The 21076-nt window shown below is 44.6% G+C and overlaps 1 protein-coding gene across 1 annotated transcript in view; it reads left to right on the top strand.

Moving 5' to 3' along the window:
- Positions 1-21010, top strand: part of caskin2a (CASK interacting protein 2a) — a 47672-nt gene extending 26662 nt beyond the window's left edge. Inside the window, exons 7-20 of the mRNA XM_071922902.2 lie at positions 2647-2755; positions 3518-3626; positions 3745-3839; positions 6479-6596; positions 8326-8454; positions 9661-9788; positions 10266-10347; positions 13827-13900; positions 14013-14123; positions 14608-14709; positions 14989-15127; positions 15521-17815; positions 18570-18816; positions 19354-21010. Coding sequence (XP_071779003.2) covers positions 2647-2755; positions 3518-3626; positions 3745-3839; positions 6479-6596; positions 8326-8454; positions 9661-9788; positions 10266-10347; positions 13827-13900; positions 14013-14123; positions 14608-14709; positions 14989-15127; positions 15521-17815; positions 18570-18816; positions 19354-19450 — 3835 coding nt within the window. The 3' untranslated portion in view covers positions 19451-21010. The remainder of the gene's footprint in view (positions 1-2646; positions 2756-3517; positions 3627-3744; positions 3840-6478; positions 6597-8325; positions 8455-9660; positions 9789-10265; positions 10348-13826; positions 13901-14012; positions 14124-14607; positions 14710-14988; positions 15128-15520; positions 17816-18569; positions 18817-19353) is intronic.
- Positions 21011-21076: the final 66 nt, after the last annotated feature.

Genomic DNA, 21076 nt, shown 5'->3' with positions numbered 1-21076 from the left:
TACTACTGCCACAACTACTACTACTACTACTACTACTGGTACTACTACTGCTACTACGACTACTACTACTACTACTACTACTGGTACTACTACTGCTACTACTACTACTACTACTACTACTACTACTACTACTATTATACTACTGCACTACTACTGCCACAACTACTACTACTACTACTACTGGTACTACTACTGCTACTACTACTACTACTACTACTACTACTACTACTACTACTACTACTGCTACTACTGCTATTATACTACTGTACTACTACTACTACCATCACTGCTACTACTACTGCTACTACAACTACTGCTGCTATTACTGCTACTACTATTACAGCACTACTACACTACTACTGCTACACTACTACTCGTACTGCTACTACTGCTAATGCTGCCACTGCTGCTACTACTACTACACTATTACTACAGTACTGCTACAATACAAACAGAATACCATTTTTCTTTCAGACAAAACATATCCACATCGACAGCTGCTCAGGCGTCAGTAATTCGCTTCTGCAGATGCTGCTGGTTTTGAATTTTTACAGAATAACGTTTCCCTTTAGGTAGCCCCAGAAAGCAAAACCGACTTAATGTCACGGCTCAATCTCCACCTCTACCAAGAAAAACTATATAGTGTTATCTATCCCTATGACTCCAGACTTTTCAGATACCCTGTAGTGTGTAAGTATGTGTTTTTATGTCAGCAAGTCTGTGTAAGTATGTATGTACGCAGCCAAGCAGCTCCACCCTGCTTGTTAATGATTCCCATCCTCCCTAAGTCATAAGATTCCCCACGCAAAAACCCTCTCCATCCTTCACTCCCATTCTCCTGACCTGGAATGTGGAATAGTAGCCATGGGGGAGAGAAGGCGAGGCTACTACACAAACAGAACAAAAAACTGCACTGCATTAGCACAAGCGTTTATTCAGTGTTTATTCAGCAGAATTTGGCTGGGATCTCCAACTAAGGGATTTACATCTCCACTAACTAACACATCACTGTCTCCACTGTACTTGGAGAGATAATAGAGGTGAGAGTGAAACCTACGACTATAATAATCATTCTCTAATGCATTCTCTAATTGGGATCATTTCTACTGAGCTATTACGCATTTTGCTGCGGACCACCTGGAACCCCCTCACCGACCCCTGAAGATCCCTGGACCTCACATTGAGAACCACTGCCCTAATACGTCCCATACTCCCATGTACCGCATGTACAGCAGTTCTTCTGCGTATGCATCAGAGACGGCGCGTTGAGAGCGAACCAGCTGCTTATCAGCAGGACAGAGAGGAAGAGTCTAAGCTCGGAGACAGTTTCCAGACGTTCAGCCTCTCTCACGGTTTGAGCCCAACGCGATTAAAGCTCTGTGTTGCTGCTGAGCGAAGGAAGAATCTGCCGGTGTACAATAGGTGCGCTTCAGGCTCCTCTCCCAATCGTCTGTCTGAATGTTTCTCCCGTCCTTCCGAACCCCCCCCCCCCCCCGTTGTGTCCCTCTTGGTGTTATCACATCGAGTCAAGAGTGTTTGTCAGCAACATTCACATTTCACAAGCCCTGCCAGCCTGGAGTTTCCCGCAGAAACACAGTGACTCGCAGCATCTCATCAAGCTCTATACATCCAATAAGGTCGAGACAACAGTAGCTGGGTTTCCATCCAAGTATTCTTATGCAAATTATGATGCATCGTATTTGAGAAGCCGAATGGAAATGTCAGGTTTCGATAAACTTTTTCGATATTGCACAAAAGCAGGAATGTTTTTTGTGATGGAAAAGAATTTGTCAAATAAATAATGACATTATCTAACCCAACAGTTTGTTCTCATTCATAAAGTGGCTTTGGACTTTCTGAAATGTTGCCTCTAAAATATCTGTCCACCACTACCTCCCATGTTTAAGTCCTTGTTGTGGTTGTATGGCCCTTAGATGTGCATTTCTTTGTTTTTGTCTTCAGACAGCATGAAATATAGCCAACATTAGCTGACACAGGAGAAATAAACCAACTTGCCTGATATTAATCACGTCTAATCAAGACTCTTTCCAGTTTTTCTGCTGGATGTGTTTTCATTTTTGATGTAGTTCTACTTTCTGGAAGCCTATTTTTTCACTTTAACCCACTTGATGGAAACATACTTTTATTTATATTTTAGTTTTTGTGAGGTTTCATTTCATTTGCTTAAAAAAATCTTTGCAATTGGATGGAAACATACTGTAGCTAGGGATAAAACAATCAAGCTACCTTAGCCTAGTATGTGGAAGTCTAGCATCCATGGGACACACCGGGGGCCAGAATGTGTTTGGCCCGGCTGAACATTCACAAAACGCAATCCAGCTAATTTTCTAGAGCAGTGGCCCAGTGTTATTTACTTCCTCAAAACTCGACTCAACCTTCTAATAGCGAGCCCGGGACCCCCTCCTGCACCGCTGTCTGGATACGATGCCATCAGCATTCCTACATCTGGACCTCTCACAGAGCTAGAGAGAGATATTTGTCAGTGTGTGTGTGTGTGTGTGGATGGGTGGGGGGGCATAGGACTTAATGAGATGTTGCAGATGCCAGTAACAGTCGAACGGATGGATCTGTTTCTGAGTGTCGCCTGCAGCCGCATATGAATGTTTTTGTGATTTGATTTCCCAGGTTGCTGCTCAAAGCTGGTATTGACATCAACAGAGCCACCAAGGCCGGGACCTCGCTGCACGAGGCTGCCCTCTACGGCAAGACTGAAGTAGTGCGGCTGCTGCTTGATGTGAGCAAAGACTGCTTGGACATAAACAGAAGTAGGGTCAGACCAATATGGGCTTCTGAAGGCTGATGCCTATATTTTTGTATTGAAGGTGCAGATAGCGATATTCACAATATCTTCAAATTTGACCATTTTCATGCTAAAAGCTTCTCCAAATTTTACTCTTGATGATGGAAAAGCTTCTGAATCAGCATTTAGACCATCATGGGACAGTAAAACTCTCCATTGAAAGCCATATTCATGAAATTCTTTTAGGGTTAGCAGCTCCTTAAGGCAGGGTGAGGCAGGTTTCATCGCAGGTTTTACACACTTACACCCTGAAGCTATTGAGTAAAATCCTCCACACCATACAAGAATGATTTCTCCGGTCATCTAATATAAAACTAATAGTAGTAAATAATAAAAACGTGTTCACTAGCTGTGGTCAGGGAGGAATGTCCATCATATCTGAGGTGGACAGATTTATTTGCAACCAAATAATATTGGCCCAATATATATAGATCTAAACCTAGACTGTAAGTGTTTTGAATATTAATTTTAAAGTGTAAAGTTGAAGTCTAGTTTGAATCTTTTTCACATCTCGGCCTTGAGGATAACAGCAAAACATAACTTTTTTAACAGATGGAGGCTCTCAGTTGCTCAGTGTTATTCTTTAATATAAGAACAAGGCGTTGCTGCGGAGCTGCAGAAGAGGGAGGTTGTTATTTTAAAAGTGCATCTCACCAATTCTGCTATGTGTGTGTGTATGTGTATGTGTCTCTCCAGGCGGGCATCAATGTGAACATGCGCAACACGTACAACCAGACGGCTCTGGACATCGTCAACCAGTTCACCACCTCCACCGCCAGCAAAGAAATCAAACAACTGCTGAGAGGTCAGTAGCTCTTGAAATACTAATAAGCATAAAGTTCTGGGCTTGAAACGAGTTATTTATGCCTCCCAGTAACCTGGATTACATCATTTATCTTTCTTCTCTTTCTCTTTCTGTGTAGAAGCGTCAAGTTCTCTCCAGGTCCGGGCGGTGAAGGACTACTGGAACCTCCACGACCCCACCGCCCTCAACCTCCGGGCTGGAGACCTCATTATGGTACATGTTTTTTGTATATGTGTGTCTGTGTGTTTTAGAATGAAAAAACATGCCTCTAATGCCTGTGTTGTGAGTCATGTCCTCATTCTCCAGTACTTTTGTTTTTGGTTAAGCTGTTGCGCTCCATCAAGCTCGGCGACTCTGCCACGCTCATGTTTTATGTCTTCAGGCTAAATTCTCAACAGTGGCTCCCCGCCCTCCACTAAGACCCACTGAACTTCAGCTTTCTTTTTCTTTATCTGTTTGCACTTGTTTGGTAGTGTTTTTAATGTTGCAGTACAGTGGCTTATTTGTATATGCTGCTTTAAAGGAATACACCGAGTTTTTGGGAGATTGGTCCATTGGTCAACTTACCTGTTAAGTGATGAGAACATAGACACCAAAATCATCCATGTGTCCCTGGTAGATCATTAGTTTAACATACTGTACACACTATGTTGAGTGATTGTAGGTGACTAGCATTATCCAAAGTAAGAGGACTGATCTTTTAGTAATAAAAACTCTTCATTGTTTTTTTATTATATGGTCTATAGATTCATCAATTTTAAAAATCAAATATCATGAAGTCAATATAGCAGTCTCCCACCTTCACTTCCTATGGAAAGAGGGAAAGTAGTCCCTGCTAGTTCAAAACTGTATGTTATTTTTATATCATATTTCATGTAAATATTGCCAGTCTTCTACACAAAACTGCCAGACTTACCCGCATATCATTTAAGATTACTTACTATTTAGCATTAGAGCTGCTACAAGTTCTCATTTTCTCACTTTTGAGATGATGCTGGTCACCTACTATCATAGTGTGGGCTGTGCTACAGAGTTAGCGTGGAGCACCAGACTGAATGATCTACCAGGGAAGAAAAATTTGGAATCTATGTTCTCATCACAGTCTACCAAAAACTTGGTGTGTTCCTTTAAGGCCTAGGTCTATGTGAATTAGAGCTGGGATTAGAAAAGGTTTGTTATGCTGTGAGGGATTTGAACAGTAACTCGTTGCACCTTTCCCAAGCGAATACTTGTTTTTCCTAAATGATCAGACCGTGAGGTAACTGTGATGTTTGTTGGCGATATCCAGCGACTTCCCCCCCGAATCTTTTCCCGGCAGCTCAAATCAATTCAGACGAAATTCTCTTTTATACCTGTTGGCAGCCACTTCACTCCGCCTATTCATCAGCAGGGGAAACACAGGCTCTGTAGGGATTATGTGAAGAGCGGCGTGCTGAAGTGACTGGTGGATTTGTGTGGGATGTTGCAGGGTAATTTGGTGTACCCTGAAAGGGACGACCACAGCGGAGAAACAGGCACAAACTTGCTCCCGTCAACTCTCTCATTACTGACTTGTTTGCTCGTTCCCTCTCACACACACTCATTTCTCTGTGTGTTTATATGTTCATTTCTGACTGTGTGTGTTTTTAATATCTCTACACAAGTCATTCTGACATCCCAGACTCCTGTCTGAACCCGTACATTGTTGTGTCGTGTCCCGTCTGAAGCCGGAGGTGTTTGTTGTCGTCCTCTCCGGGCATTTTGTTAACACTCACGCTGAATAGACGGTGTATTTTCAGCTCATTGGCTCTCTCATTGTGGTCTTTAAAGCCTGCCTCGAGGAGTCGCACAGAGCTGACACGCATACTTAGAGTTGACATACAGTTGACAAGGGAAAATGTTTGCAAGGCAACGCTCCAACTCAATTAGATTGACTTATTCATACAGTATTTCTGGCGAGATGTGGGCCAAGGAGATATAACTTGATACACACCGGGCCCATTTTTTTTTGCTGTAGTCTAAGCTGCGATTTAATGGATCCAGTCGTCAAAGTCCTCCCATCAGCATTAAGTTACTTTAGTGATTGTTTTTGTTCCTTTCATTTAACTGCACTTTGCAACTTTGTTTAGAAAAGCGTATTTTTTTTCCCCTTAAAATGATCATGAATCCAAAATTGTGTTTGCAATGTTACTGTATTATTACTAATGTGTACTAAAAAATATTTAATTTAACAACATTTTGCAAATTTGTTGAAAAAATGATTTTACAAAAATAATAATAATAATAATAATAATAATAATAATGATAATAATAAATCCAAAAAATACATTCTTCTTCTTCTTCTTCTTCTTCTTCTTCTTCTTCTTCTTTATCTTCTACCTCTTCCTCTTCCCCTTCCTGTTCTTCCTCTTCTTCTCCTCCTCCTCCTCTTTCTCCTCCTCATCCTTCTTCTTCTTCTTCTTCTTCTTCTTCTTCTTCTTTATCTTCTACCTCTTCCTCTTCCCTTCCTGTTCTTCCTCTTCTTCTCCTCCTCCTCCTCTTCCTCATCCTTCTTCTTCTTCTCCTCCTCCTTCTTCTTCTTCTTCTTCTTATTCTTTATCTTCTACCTCTTCCTCTTCCCCTTCCCATTCTTCATCTTCTTCTTCTTCTCCTCCTCCTCCTCTTCCTCCTCCTCATCCTTCTTCTTCTTCTTCTCCTCCTCCTCCTCCTCCTCCTCCTCCTCCTCCTCCTTCTTCTTCTCCTTCTTCTTCTTCTTCTGTGTCAAACTTCCACCCTCAAAAGTTCTTCAGAGGGCAAAATCTGAAGACTCACTGAGACTAAAATAAGATACATTCACTGAGACTGGTTACGACAACATGATTGCTTGGTTTCAGGTCCTGGAGCAGCACTCGGACGGCCGTTGGAAGGGTCACATCCACGACACCCAGCGGGGGACGGACCGGGTGGGCTTCTTCCCCCCGTCAGTAGTGGAGGTCCTCAGTAGGAGAGCAGGTAGAAACATAAGAAGCTCGCACATGACACATGCATGCACTCAAAGACGCTTCTAGACATGTGTATAGTACGCATATATACATATTTAATCATATCACATTCCAGTTACCTCGGGGGTGACTGTACTCTACAGCCTTTTTAACCATAAACTTACTGAGCTCTTAGCTTTGGGGCAATCTCACACTTAATTTGAAGTGCGTTGTAATGCATTACAAGGAGATTATAAGCCCATTTGAAACATAGATAAACTTTTCTTACAATGTAATCGTCAGACAAGCATCATTACCAAAATTACATTCAGTTTCATATCATACCATCAACTATACAATTTCCCCATAAAGTATTCAACTCCCTGCATTTTTGTGCATTTGATTGATTTAGGAAATAGAAAAATATATGATTTAAACCCCAGACTCCAGAGGATAGAACAAGAAAGTGTCACTTAAAACACTCAATTCTATTGTGGTTCTTGATGGAAGACAAAAGACTTGATATACATCACAAAATATAATAAAAACACAATCAAAAGACAAAATCAAGTGTTTACTATATCATACTCTGATTATAATAGGTATATCATTCAAACACAATGTGCTTGTAATGCACTTATGATGTCTTATAATGCCTGAGCAAGATTTGTAAAGGGGCTCCCCAGACTGCAGCCCAGGGCTACACAGACTCTGCACATTTAATAATAGAACTTAGGCCTGAGCTGACCTCCAGCAGTGTTAAAGGGGATATCTTGGCCTAGGGGCTGGTGGATATTCCTGGGCTAAGTGCATGCGGTGTGAAAAGCACTGTTGACACAAGCGAGTTCTCTGTCATGTCGGCACGCTTGCAAACCTTCTAATTTAATCCCAGCGAACAAAAGGAATATGAATCCTCCGCTTCTTTTGCAGCTGTAATTACTCATTGACATTCAAACAGTAGGGCAAGCACAGCGAGAGTCTTGGCTAAGCAACAAACAGATCTAGATGCACACAGCACACTCTAAAACACTGTCTGCACATTTTCATTTCCAGGCCCTCAACAAGCTGGGCTACACACTCACACACACACAGACACACACACACACACATTAATAGGATTACTATGGCCAGATTGGGAAGTGTCAGCTCAGTGCTAAAGTCCTTACAGTCTACGTTGGGATATTGTGTGCTGAGTATGTGTATGAATGTATGTGTGTGTGTGTGTGTGTGTCTGGGTTTGCTCGTGCTTGAGGGAAAAGAGACAAGAGAAAGAGAGTTCGATTTAAAGCCCGGAGTCGTTGACAGGTCCTTTGCTCAAGAGGCAAACTCAGCAGAGTGTGTGTGTGCGCGCGTGTGTGTGTGTCTGCGCTCAATGATAATGTCAACGGTGTCAGCAACCGTGGACCCGACACGCACAAAAGGAAAGTAAGCCCTCTCAGCAGTGCTGGTGATCTTACACTCCCATTCAGCAGCCCCTTATGTAACACCAGAGGGGATTTAGACTGCATTTGCCCTCTTTTAGCTTGTTGTTAAATCTGTCAATGAATGGAACCGGATGATGAAGTTCATAATGTACTCGCTAGATTTCATTTCAAAGTGTGTTTTCGGTTGATTCCCACGCCCGCGCGCACGTCGGCGTGCGTTCACACAAGCACACACGCATGCAAACGCGCACACACACACACCCGCATGTACGCCAACCACACTCCCTCACTCATGCATGTCCGCCTCACCCCCTCAACCTGTTTCCCTGACCCTAGGGGGCACGCTCTCCCGCCAAGCCTCGTTACCATGCCAACGACAACACCTCCTGTCCAGAGCTCCTCCCTCAAGCCTCGGCCCCGCCCCTCAGACCGACGACTCTTACACTCTTGGCTATGAACACGCAGGTATACACACACACACACACACGCACATTTTGGACAGCCAAAGAGTCTTCTACCCTCCCTTTCGATCTCTGTTTCTTTTTACCATCTGTGAGATATTCAGTTCCTCCCAAGTCAAGTTTCCTTCTTCTGAGGACTTGGTTCACCCCGTCCCTCCCGACCAAGCACCCCGATCCCAGTCTCCCCTCTGGGCTCCATGCTGCCCTCCGGTACCCGCGGCAGCGCTAAATGTCAGCTTGATAGGTCAACGGTGTGTGAGTGTAAGCGTGCGCGCTAGGTGCTCTCTCTGGCTAAAGTGTGTGTGTGTTTGTTAGGTGCTCCACCTGGCAGTCAGCTCTCAGCCCCAGCTAGTCCTGCTAGCCCCACTCAGGACATTTGGGTCCTCAGGAGCTCTCCCACTGGTAAGAGTGTGTGGCCCCTAGCACCTGTCCCCTCACCCCACCTCCCACCCTGTGTGAACCCCGTAGATCAGCTCCTCACCCCGTGTGTGTGTGTTTCTAGTTCTCTAATTTTTAAAATGAGGAACTCGAGGATTACCACTTTAACTTGACTTACCTTGAGCATCTGAACCCAGCCACCCAAATACAATGGGTCGTCTTTATACCCCCCCTCCCCTCCCCAAATCTGCCCACCAACTGTGTAGGAAGCTTATTCCCCGTCTTTATCCCTCTATATCCCAAAGTGTTGACCTTGCCTACGCTGCCGCCCTGTAAATCCCAACTCAACCCCCCCACCCCCATTCACCTAAAAGGCTAATGATCCAGTAACCATTATTGCCTCTCAGCAAAACATGATGGTAAGTGTGCACCACTCCCTTAAACCCTTTTTTTTTTTTTTCCTGTGTTACTCCTGACCTAGTGATATCTCCAGGTTTTCTGCAGCTTGCCGGTCTACCTGCCTCCACCCTGAAAGCCTGTAAAGCAAAAATATAAAAAAGTCATTTAATCTAGTATTGAGTCTTAAAGTCTTAAAGATTTAAGACTGAATAGGAGACTAAATGACCTGTTAAGATGGACATTTTTTGCAGTGCAAATTGGTTACCGATGACACTTCAGAATCTCATTTCCCCAATACCCAAAACTCAGATGACCAAATCTCACCTCTATTTGCTGTTTTCTCTCTCTCTCTCTCTCTCTCTCTCTCTCTCTCTCTGTCTCTCTCTCTCTCTCTCACTCTTTTTCTCTCTTTTTCTCTGTCTTTCTCTCTCAGGTGACAGAAACAGCGTCGGTAGTGCCGGCAGTGTGGGCAGCAGTCGCAGCGCCGGTAGTGGCCAGAGCTCGGAGAGCGGCCACAAACAGAACGGGATTCAAACCCGCCACAACACCGACACTGGCAAGGTCAGATCTGCTGAATGAGACCACGGAAATCTATTGCTAATAGGGTGCAACTAATTCACTGTTGCACCCTGCAGTACACCCTGTGTATAGGATCTTTGAACCCTTATTACACTATAAAAAGATGCTCATCAATACAAGTCATCTAGTTTCATATCAAGTCTTAAAATGTAGTATCAAGAAAATGACATTTGGTTCAAGAGAATTCTCAAAACAAGTTGATTCACATTGAAAGCAAGTGAAATTATCCCACCTCATTGGCATACATTTCCCTTGCTTTAAGAAAAATAAGATTTTAAGAGTCAATACTAGATTAACTGACTTGTTAAGATGGATATTATCTGTGTTGTAAGCCTCATTAAAGAATCATATGATCTACAAAACTTGTTAGTAGTCCATTTAAAGTGTGTCACTTTGTTCCTGTGATTCAGCAGCGCTATTTACTGTGCCGTTTCTTCTTCTGTGTTTTTGTGCATGTAGCTGGTTCCCTCTGCTGGTGAGTCAGCAGACCATCTCCACATTGCAGGCACAGACCACAGCAAACAGGCTGACGGATCCACAGGTTAGTCAACAAATGAAACCTCTCCCTTATTGTTCCTCTCTTTTATGAATCCCTCTCTCTGTCTCTGTTCCAGCTCCTCTCACTTTTCTTCTGAAGGATTGATATGTGCTGCTCTTTGTTGAAACCCTAGCAATGCAAGATAACCAACTGAACTCAGTTTACCCACTTTTTTAAGGCTAACATCAACTTTTATGACTAAAATTCATAGTTAACATCATAGTAAGTACTATCAAGTTGATGTAAGGTATATGATAAGGTCTTGTAAGGGGAAAAAAGTGATGATGATCATCAACTGGAGGTTACAGTTTATCCACCTTTTATTTACCAGTATATCACACAAGATAACCCTTGAGAGTATATCATAAAGAGAGAATTATGATCATAGACACATTTTTAACATCACTCAACCTTGCACAGTCTTCTGTTTTGGACTAAAAGTGTGTCGCTGCAGAGAAATCTAATAGGACTCCACCTGTCCTGCAGTCTGGTCTGTTATTACTGTGGGACTGAAAGGAAATGAGACGGCAGGAGAGAGAATCGGCTTACCTCACCTCACCACCGAAACCAATAAAACCAGCAGCTTCTCCCAAAACCACAACCCATAAAAGCAGCAGCTCTTACAAAGGCCAACCAATCGCATCTGTGAAAGAAGTGTCTTTTTGTGTGTGTGTGTGCTGTCAGATCTAAGCGTCAGGTATGAGAATTTTAGAAAAAACAGCCATGTTGCAGGCATTTCTGCTGAGTAAGGACTTTGCAAAGAGCTCTCAGCTGTTCAAGGAGCGACATGCTAGATGGAGCCGAGAATCTCTACTGACCTCCGGGCGAATGGGAAGGAGGGATCAAGTGAAGGAGAAGAAAAACACTAGAAGAAGTAGGGAGGCGGAGGGAGGGGTCCAGGGGAGGAGACAGGAAAATAAGCGGCACAAGCAAAAAAAAAGAAAAATATCTTTGTTAAATGAAGGAGAAAGAGGGAGAAGGCAGAATACAGCGAAGTGGAAAAAGGAGGACAGAGACGGGATTTGCTGACTGTTTAAACTCAAAGAGAGGTCTGCACTACAGTGAATGAGAGAAAGACAGAAAGGAAGGATGAAGTGCAAAACGACAGGAGCTCTGCCACTCTCATTCCTCCTGAAGGGTAAGAAATGGTGAATTGATCTGACAGGGTGTTTTATCGTTTTGTCACAGCTGCAGGGGTTGACATTTATTCCTCGGTCATAGAATTCATCATTTCTGTCGCTGGAAACAAATGTTAAATGTTGCGTGGGCAGTCGGCTCACCTTTAGTGTTTGTTGTTTTCATTTATTGAGACAGTAGGAAGGCAGAGAAAGTGGTTTCTGAAGGGATTTCATCTTGTACCATTGAAAGATGAGAGCTTGATTATTGCATTTTCAAAGACAAAACATTCACGTTATCCCCATTTGTTTCTGTGTTTTCCGCTGATATTTATACTGTTTTCTGTACACTGCAAAAAGCTCGGCAAGGGATTTAATTTAGAATCCAGACTTATCACCATTATTTCAGGATTCTCTGAGGAATGCCGCTAAAAATCAGGCCGAAAAGCATCAGCATGGCTCCTGTGAAAAGAAAAAATACAATACAAAAAAAAGAATAAAAAGAAACCAGCAGTCTCTTTTCAGTTGGAGTGCAATTAGGGTCAAAGCGGTTGAAAAAATTGGTCAAATCATCTTAATGCAATGGCAGATAATTTAGCTTTTTTCAAGACATTTGCTTGAAACAAGGGAAACTGTCTTTTAATGTTATATTGACATGAATTAAGTGTCATTTTTTTGAGTGTACAGTGTAGCTATGTGTTATTTTTCTCTCTGTCTTCAGCCTTGTAAATAGCAGAGTGTTTTGTTTTTGGACGCTGGGGTTGATGAAGTCTCTCTCTCTCTCTCTCTCTCTCTCTCTCTCTCTCTCTCTCTCTCTCTCTCTCTCTCTCTCTCTCTCTCTCGCCCCGAGGCCAAATAACTCTTCACTAGGTGCTATTTTGCTCCCTTGGGAGACTGGGGCCCCTGACCTTAACAACAAAGGAGAGAGGTAGAAATAGACAGAAACAAAAAAATAATTAGAAATAAGGGAGGAAAACACAGCGCCCTACTGAGAGAAATCATATGAATCACTTCTTAAAACTCTCTTTTATATACTTGCTTTTATGTAATGACATATTCTCCTTTATGTTTTTATGTTTTTTCTCCTTTGTAAGGCACTTTGTCACTGTGTTTTGAAAAGTGCTATATAAATAAGGATTATAGTAAAGTATAAATGAAGGGTAGAGCGAGCGTGTCAGAAGGGAGAGAGAAAACTAAAAGAGCAGAAGGTTAGAGAAAAAGAAAGAGGGAGCGTTCAAAACCCTCGCCTTGGGCGAAAGACAGAGATGGAGAAAACGGGAAGAAAGGTGCATTCTTCAGTGATCTGTGTAATATGTCATGAGTGTGTGTGTGTGTGTGTGTGTGTGTTGAGTCATGAGTGTGTTCACTGGGCTTTCAGATCAGCTAGATAACACACCTCCACTCACCTGGAGAGACTCAACACACCACTCACCCAGACAGCTGCATAGAGAAAATCAATAGACAATAACTGGAGTTTACTGCACTACTACAACAAATATCCTTCCTTAACAAGTCATTCAATTTAGTGTTCAGTCTTAACATTTTCTCCAGTGAGAAAGTGAGAGAAAGGTGCAAATGGGGTGAGATCATTTCACTTGTTTCAATTGCAAAACATCTTGTTTCAAGAGTTATTTTCTTGATTCTAGTGGAGCGATCTGCCTTATTCTGCCTTGTTTCAAGATATTTATTGTAGAAAACAATTGGAACTGCATTGGAAACAAGTGGAATTATCTCAACTCATTGGCAGAATTCTTCACTTGTTGAAGATTCAAAGTCTGAATATGAGACTAGATGACTGGGACATTTTTGCAGTGAATGTTCACACTCATGAAAATGATTCATACAAGACTTCAAGGTAGAGTTTAAGATTTATCCAAAAAAAAAGACATGCTCAGTGAGAAAAGGTGTTTACCTCTGCTTAAATATATCCAGCGCGCATGGACTTTAAATCAGTAATGTGGGAGTAAGATACTATTAGTCAGTAATGCAACATTGAATGCAAACAATATTAAAATTATTGCCAACTTAAATGAGTTTTTGGAGCGTTCCTTTCCAAAAAGCTATATATCCATTTCAGGGGGGGAAATTCCTTACTTGGACTTCATTCAATATTTCTAAAACACAGAGGATCAAGTCTGTAAAAGTGTTTGAAAGTGTAAGACTGGACATTTGCTGTGTACAGCTTTGATTTACATACCAGAAAGTGGTTACTGCTGAGTATTCGCTCTGTTTGTCTGGGTGTAACTTGGGGTTTTCTTGGTAACTTGTTTTCTTTTTTCCCCTCAGGCTTTGTGACCCTGCAGTCACTCACAATGAAGTAGGGCGAAGGTTGTCGTTCTTTTAGGATTGATAATGTGTGTTTTGTAGGTGGTCCCCGTCGGCAGGTCAACGGCACTCCTCAGAAAGGCTTCGTCAGGCCAGAGCAGCTTCTGGAGGGCAAGGTGAGTTCGGTAGTAGGAGCAGTAGGTGTGTGTGTGTGTGTGTGTGTGTGTGTGAGAGAGAGAGAGAGAGAGCGAGAGAGAGATAAGCCTCTAAGCTTTTCTCTGCTGTTAGGACTCTGAGGCCATCTACCAGTGGTTGTGTGAGTTCCAGCTGGAGCAGTACACATCCAACTTCATCAACGCAGGATATGACGTACCCACCATCAGCAGGATGACCCCTGAGGTGTGTGTAAAAAAATGCTACATATAATATCTTTAAATATCAGTCTACTTTGTTGCCTGTTTTCCATTTGCTTGCAAACCTGCCCCAATGGATTGACTAATTAGAATATACCTTGAAAATGTAGCATTTCTTTTCAGCTTCTTGCATTCTGTGATGTATTTATTTATACTATTTATACTACTATTTATACTATGCAGTATAGTCCTGTTTTGCCTAATGGGTAGAGCAAGGCACTAACAAAACCAGAGGTAAGGGTTTGATTCCCACTAGGGCCACTGCACTCATGGTACTGCAATGCAGGGATCACACTTCATCTGTAATGCAAAGTGGGTGCAGAGTTCTGCACAAGGATCCTGTCACTCAAATATAGATATGAAACTGATTAGACACGGTTATTGGTTGCAGTATCGAAAAACAGGGGGTGTGATCAAGTAGCATGTTATATCATATTAAATGGCTGACTAAACATGTGGTTGTTCTTCAGGACCTGACCGCCATCGGAGTGACCAAGCCAGGCCACCGCAAGAAGATCTCAATTGAGATTGGCAACCTGAGCATCCCAGAGTGGCTGCCTGATTATATTCCTGTAAGAAACACCTCTGATCTCCCACTCACACATTGGAAAATCCATAAAGTGACACTGCTGGTTCAACTATTTCTCATAGTTTTGCCATAATACTTTAAATCCGTGATCTCCAACCACGTGCCATAATGACACAAGAGGTTTTCATTCCATCCAAAGAATACATAAACCAACCAAGCACATCATCTAGGACGGCTGTGGCCTTTTATTGATTTCAGACAACAAAGCTCATCTGCCCTGTCGCCCCTCTGTCTCTGTCCATCTCTTTTTCTCGCCGCTCAGCCGGACCTGGGGGAGTGGTTGAGCGTGATTGGGCTGCCTCAGTACCAGAAGAGACTGTGCGAGAACGGCTACGACTCCATCACTATCGTCAAAGACATCACCTGGGAGGACCTGCAGGAGATAGGCATCACCAAACTGGGTGAGGGATTAGACTGTCACAGACAAACAGACTATTGAAGTACGGTGATAATTCTACAGTGGCTATAAAATGTCCACTAGTGCACCTTCTGTTTTTTTTTTATATATATATATAGTAATGATGGGATTAGTTTATTTTTTTCTTTGAAACCCCATAAACTCAAATTCCATAAATGACAGAGGTTTGCCACATTGGTATTCAGGTATTCTCAAGCAGAAAACACCTTTAACCCTAAAATCCCATTAAGATGTATTGTAAGGACCAGGGAAAATGCAAATGATATATATTCAAAATGTCTCATTAGGGGTGAATACCTTTTATAGCTGTGTTTACTGTAACTATGAAGTTCCTTTATCGCATAGATGGTACTGATTGATATTTCTGTCTGTTCAGGCCATCAGAAGAAGCTTATGCTAGCAGTGAAGCGACTCTGTGACCTGCAGCGCTCTCGTAACCATGCCGACAGGACCGGAGGCGGGACTCTGCGACGGAAACCCCCCCCCGCCCTGGAGCTGGTGGCGATCGAACACACGCCGACGCACAGTCACGCCCGCTCCGACGCTTTGTCCGATGACTGCTGCCCCTCCCCTCGCACCCCCAGGGCGCTGCTCTCCTTCCAGGACAGCGAGTTGAGCGCCGAGCTGCAGAGCGCCATGATGGGCCGGGCAGGGGGAGGAGTCGGGGAGGTGTTCGCCATCAGAAGCGCGGGCTCGGCGGCGGCCATGTCCGCCATGTCGGTCAGTCAGGAGAGCATCGGCATGCGCTCCCGGGGCTCGGGTAATTCCGGTAATTCCGGAAATTCTCACCCAGGATATCCCCAGGATCACCAAGCCATGCTGGCGATCGCTAGGACGTCCAGTCGGTCAGAGGAGAGCTTGGGGAACGGAGGGGCGGGGGGAGAGGCGAAGCGCGGGGGAGGCAGTCCTGGAGGGAGGAGCAGACAGAGACCCACCGACATGTGGGAGCACCAGAGCGCCAGTCGGTCCGTCACCCCCAACAAACTCGCCTTCATCCCCCTCACCCCTCCTCTAACCCCCAGCAAGATGCCCCGCTTCGCCTACCCGGGCGTCCCCTCCAAGTCTAAACCCTGCCAGTCCCCCAGCCGGCTCTACCAGCCGCACCACCACCCCTTCTCCTCCCCTCCCTCTCCGTCGCCACAGGCTTCCCCCACCCAGAAGGCCTTCAGCTACCTCCACGCCCAGGCAGGAGGCGGCGACGGGGCTCCACGAGTGCTGTCCAAGCCCCTGGCCGGCGCCGTACCCCTCCCGGGCCCGCGGCCGGGACAGGGCCTCGGCGACGACGGCCAGAGATTCGCGCACAAGAAGCGCACCCAGAGCCTGACGCGCTACGCTCTCTCCGACGGAGAGCCGGACGAAGACGACGACCTCACCGCCCCCAGCGGCTCCGCCTCCTCCGTGGCCATGCCCTCCTACGCCACCCTGTCGCGGCGGCCGGGACGCGGGCACGCCGGCGGCGGCGGGGCCCAGCGCCACATCAACCGCAGCCACTCGTTCGCCGTGCGCTCCCGCCGCAAAGGCCCGCCACCGCCGCCACCCAAGAGAATGAGCTCAGTGACCGGCCAATCGGGAGGTGAGAAAGCGGTCGACGCAGAGGGGGAGGGAGGGGTGGAGACGGAGAGCGCGGGCAGCGTGAAGAGCATTGCGGCCAGGCTGGAGGGGAGCGCCGGTAGTCCGTCCAAGAGGATAGACGTCCCACCAACCTTTACGCCGGCTTCACCTGTTCTCAGCCCTGTTTCCTCCCCCCATCCGCATGGGCCTCCTTCTCACATCATCCCACAATCCTCCAAACCTGTCCCTGCTCTGGGACTAGGGGGCCTGAGGAGGGTGGGAAATGAGAGAACAGATGTAGGGCTTGACAGACTCCAAAGAGGTGGAGGTACAGAGGGAGCAGTTGAAGAGAAAGAGCGAGGAAGGAGAAGTAGTCAGGTGTCAGAAACCGCCACTGCATCTCCAAAGAACCGCTCGAGCGGCAACCTCCCTTTCGCCGAAGAAGGCAACCTCACCATCAAACAGCGGCCCCGGATTGGAGTCCTCAGCCGGGCGGACGCTGAATTCAAGGCCCCGGATCCTCCGGAAGGTCCGCCCCAGGCCCCGAACACCCTGGAGCTCCCGGAGTTCAACCTGAAAGAGTCGGACACGGTCAAAAGGCGGCACAAACCCAAAGACAAAGACGCGCAGACACCCGAGGAGGTCACCACCCCCACCAACGGGGACGGCGCACTCTCGCGCGCACCTTCACGGAGCAACGGTTTCCACGCGCACGCCGACGTCGATCCGCTGAGCGACGAGGAATCTCATAGGCCGGGTAACGTTTTCCAGAGAATGGGCTCCCTGGGAAAAGGCCCCAAGCCTCCCGTGTCCACCAAACCTTCCAGTCCTCTCAAGTCGCCCCTCACCAGCAAGCCAGCGACCCCCCCGAAAACACTGTCCTCAATACCTAAACAGCCCAGCGCCCAGGCACAGACAGCCATTCCCAAACTAACCAGTGTGCAGATTCACACAGTCTCGCCGAAACTGAGCAGCGGCATACAGACACACGTGTGTGCACCCAGTCCCAAACCAGTTAAGCACCCGCAGACATTGATGCCCAAACCAGCAAGTCCACAGAAACCTGTTATGTCTGCATCAAGACTCCCTCAGCCCAGCACAGCCTCTGCATCCACAGCAGGTAACACCGACCGAACATCTAATTCATGTCTATATCTAGATAAAGAGTTTCTTATGCAACAAAATTAGTTCAAAATGCCTTTATTTACAATGATAGTTTATTTTTTCTTTGAAACCACAGAAACTGGAATCACTTGCCATCCATAAATAACAGATATTCCACACTGTGCTGCAGCATTAAATCCTATTATATCCTAAGATGAATTGAAGGGGCCTGATATAAGAATTCCTAGCAAAAATTGTGAACTTCGAACAATTTTGAAAAGCAAATACATTCAAAATGTCTCACTATTACCTAAAGATGAAGAATGAAAATGTTATGAAATGGTTTTCCTGTGAGACGATATAGCCCAAGTGATTAAAGTGGGTGAATACTTTTACAAATGAGAATTTGTACATTTCTTGAACTTCCACTCCACTTAGATAGAAAAGAGTAGTTTGTTTAGTTTTAAGACAAAGAATCACAATGAACAGTGGCCAAATCGTCTTTTAGCATACATTTTTTGAAGTTACCTGATGTAAAAACATACATTTTTGAGAAGCTAAATATGAAATTTATCCTAAAAGACTGGAAAACGCATCAAAGAGTGTGTGTCCAGATTTGGCCACAGTTACATTAATATTATAGTGCATTAAAATGTGCAAATAGTTAAGGAGGATTAATACTTTATAGCCACTGTATAGCTTTGCAAAGACAGCAAATCAAAGATATTTTCTCTTGTCCCTCCCTCTCCCACTCCTCACATTCCTCGCAGCTCGTTCCTCGGGGCTGAACCTCAACGTGGTCCAAAGTGTTGCTTTCGCCGCTCCGTCCTCCTCAGCGCCGGCCTCGTCCTACCCCGCCCCGGCACTACCGGGCCAGGCAGGGAAAGCGGGGAAGGCCCAAGCCTCTCCCATGCCAGAGGTGCTGGTTCAGAAGAGGCTGGAGGAGACCAGCACGTCACTGGAGGCGGCTCTCAAAGTGGTGGAGAACAAACTGGCGCAGGACAACAGTATTGACGGGTAAGGACGGCATATTTAATCCCTACCAGCTCCAGACCCTGACCTCTGAGCTTCCTGTGGAGGAGGGCGACTCATATATTATTCTCATATTCCCTCTCATTTGTATATGCTGCATATCTTCATTTTAGCATATTTTCTTATCGTACATATGCATATTTTCATTCATTTTTCTTGGACTCTGTATGTTACTTTGCACACCCCTCATAATCCTGTACATTTTTGTCAGTCGCCTCATTCATACATCTCCACTTAATATTGTTTTAAAATGTTGGAATTGACAGTTGTTGATGCTTGAATTGATTTTCTATTTTTCTCTGCTGTATCGTATTATTTACTGCTGCAATGACCAAATTTCACCAAAGGAATCTTCTATTCTATTCTATTCTATTCTATTCTATTCTATTCTATTCTAAGTTTCATCTAAGAGAATTTCCCAGTGGGTATCGACACATAGGTTGCAGTATTCAGCATCACCGCTAGGCATAAAACAGCCGTAGGTATCGCCATGGTTACAACATTGTCCTCTCTCCTCCCTAGCGGCAGCAGCACAGTGAAGGCAGCGGGGAATATCCTGGACGACATCGGCAACATGTTCGACGACCTGGCCGACCAGCTGGACGCCATGTTGGAATAACTTTCCCCCCCCGAGTCCGGGCCGAACGGGAGCAAAAGCCCAAAAAAAGACAGAAGACTCGAAAGCCAGCGGAGAGGAGATAAAACAAGAAACTTTGATGTTGGTGAAGAAAGAGAGACAGTGGAGTTTAGAGGCTCAGGGAGAACTAGGGAGCCTCCCACCTTCAAAGAGGGCGCTCTTGAGGATTTCCTGCACAACGTCTCTGGAGATATCGTCCCGACTTTTCAACACGAGCACTTCGCCTTAGGACACGCACCTGGGAATGTTATTGGAGCGACAACAGACAGGAGGAGAGCTGCGTTGCGCCTGTGCAAGACCGGCTTCCAGATGTCAGCGTGTGTGTGAAGCATAGTACCACTAAAAGGGAATAAGGGTCCATTTTATTCGTTACCTGTAAATGTATAGAGAAGACTTAAGTGTATGTTGGCACTGTGTATGTCCATGTTCAGGTGTAGTCAGATATCTCTAAAACTACTGTAAATTGAGTTATGGCTATATTTATACTACTTATAATATGTATGTTTTTTAACAAATGGAGTTCCTATTGACTGAGATCGTTATACTGTATATTAGCATTGCTCTGCTATATATATTTCGCTGCTTATTGTCACGGGGGAAAATATTCATCTAAAATACACCGTTTATTGTATTACAAGCAGCATATTCCATACGGATGTACTATAAGTGATTTTAAATGTTTTTACCAAAGTCGAGCTTTTATGAGGTTTTCCGTCAAAAAATCCATTCTTTAAAGAACCATTGTCGATGAAAGCACATGTTTTTCAGGTCTAACTGCTGTGTAGTGAAGTTGTTATTCAGAAGGTTTTTACCGCTCGCCTCAGGGTGCTATGAAGTGAACTTACTGTAAGTGCGCTAATGGGTGACCTCCCCTTTCCCCCAATAATGGGAAATGCTATTAAAAATGTTAGCAGCGGCCTGTTTCAAAGCATTTCACAAGTTGACCTTTTGAGAGAATGTGTTGATTATTCCAATGTGACTGAACACATTAAGAGAATTGAAAAGAGTATTACTATCTGTAGAGATGTCCTTGTTTCTGTCTACACTCCCACGCAGGACCTGTTGTTCTGTACTGACTGTCCCGCAGCCATGCAATGCTACAATCTATTTCAATGACATTTTGTTACTTTCTGCATAGACTCATGTTTGTTTGCTGTAGTATTCAAGCCACCTCTGTATGCACCTTATAGGGAATTTACTGTATCTACCACAACAGAGATGTATTGCTTTTATCATTAATTCATCCCATTCCACTCATTCAGGCAATGCCATACACTTGATGCTTATTGTACTGTTATCTGCTTCATGTTTTGTTTTCCAGAGGTTTTACTTCTGAACCAGAAAGGCCATTATCTGCTGCACAATAACCATCCCATATTCCTTATTTATCCTTATGAGATATGAGGCATTTTGACATCAAAACTTAAAGTTTTAGCACTACTGATTCCTCTGTTCTGTTTTGATGCATGCCCATCACTTTCATTACTGACATTTCCATTCAATTCTGTATCGTCCTGGAAATCATTAAAAGGAGAATTTATACCGAGGAGTGTTGTTTGTTTCTTCTGGGACAAGAAAGTTTGACGTTATTGCAATATTACAAAACAG

Source organism: Centroberyx gerrardi, chromosome 20, assembly GCF_048128805.1.
Source record: "Centroberyx gerrardi isolate f3 chromosome 20, fCenGer3.hap1.cur.20231027, whole genome shotgun sequence".
In the NCBI taxonomy this organism is placed as follows: Eukaryota; Metazoa; Chordata; class Actinopteri; order Beryciformes; family Berycidae; genus Centroberyx; species Centroberyx gerrardi.
Note: the sequence above shows the minus strand (reverse complement) of the source record. Positions and strands in the feature narration are given on the sequence as shown.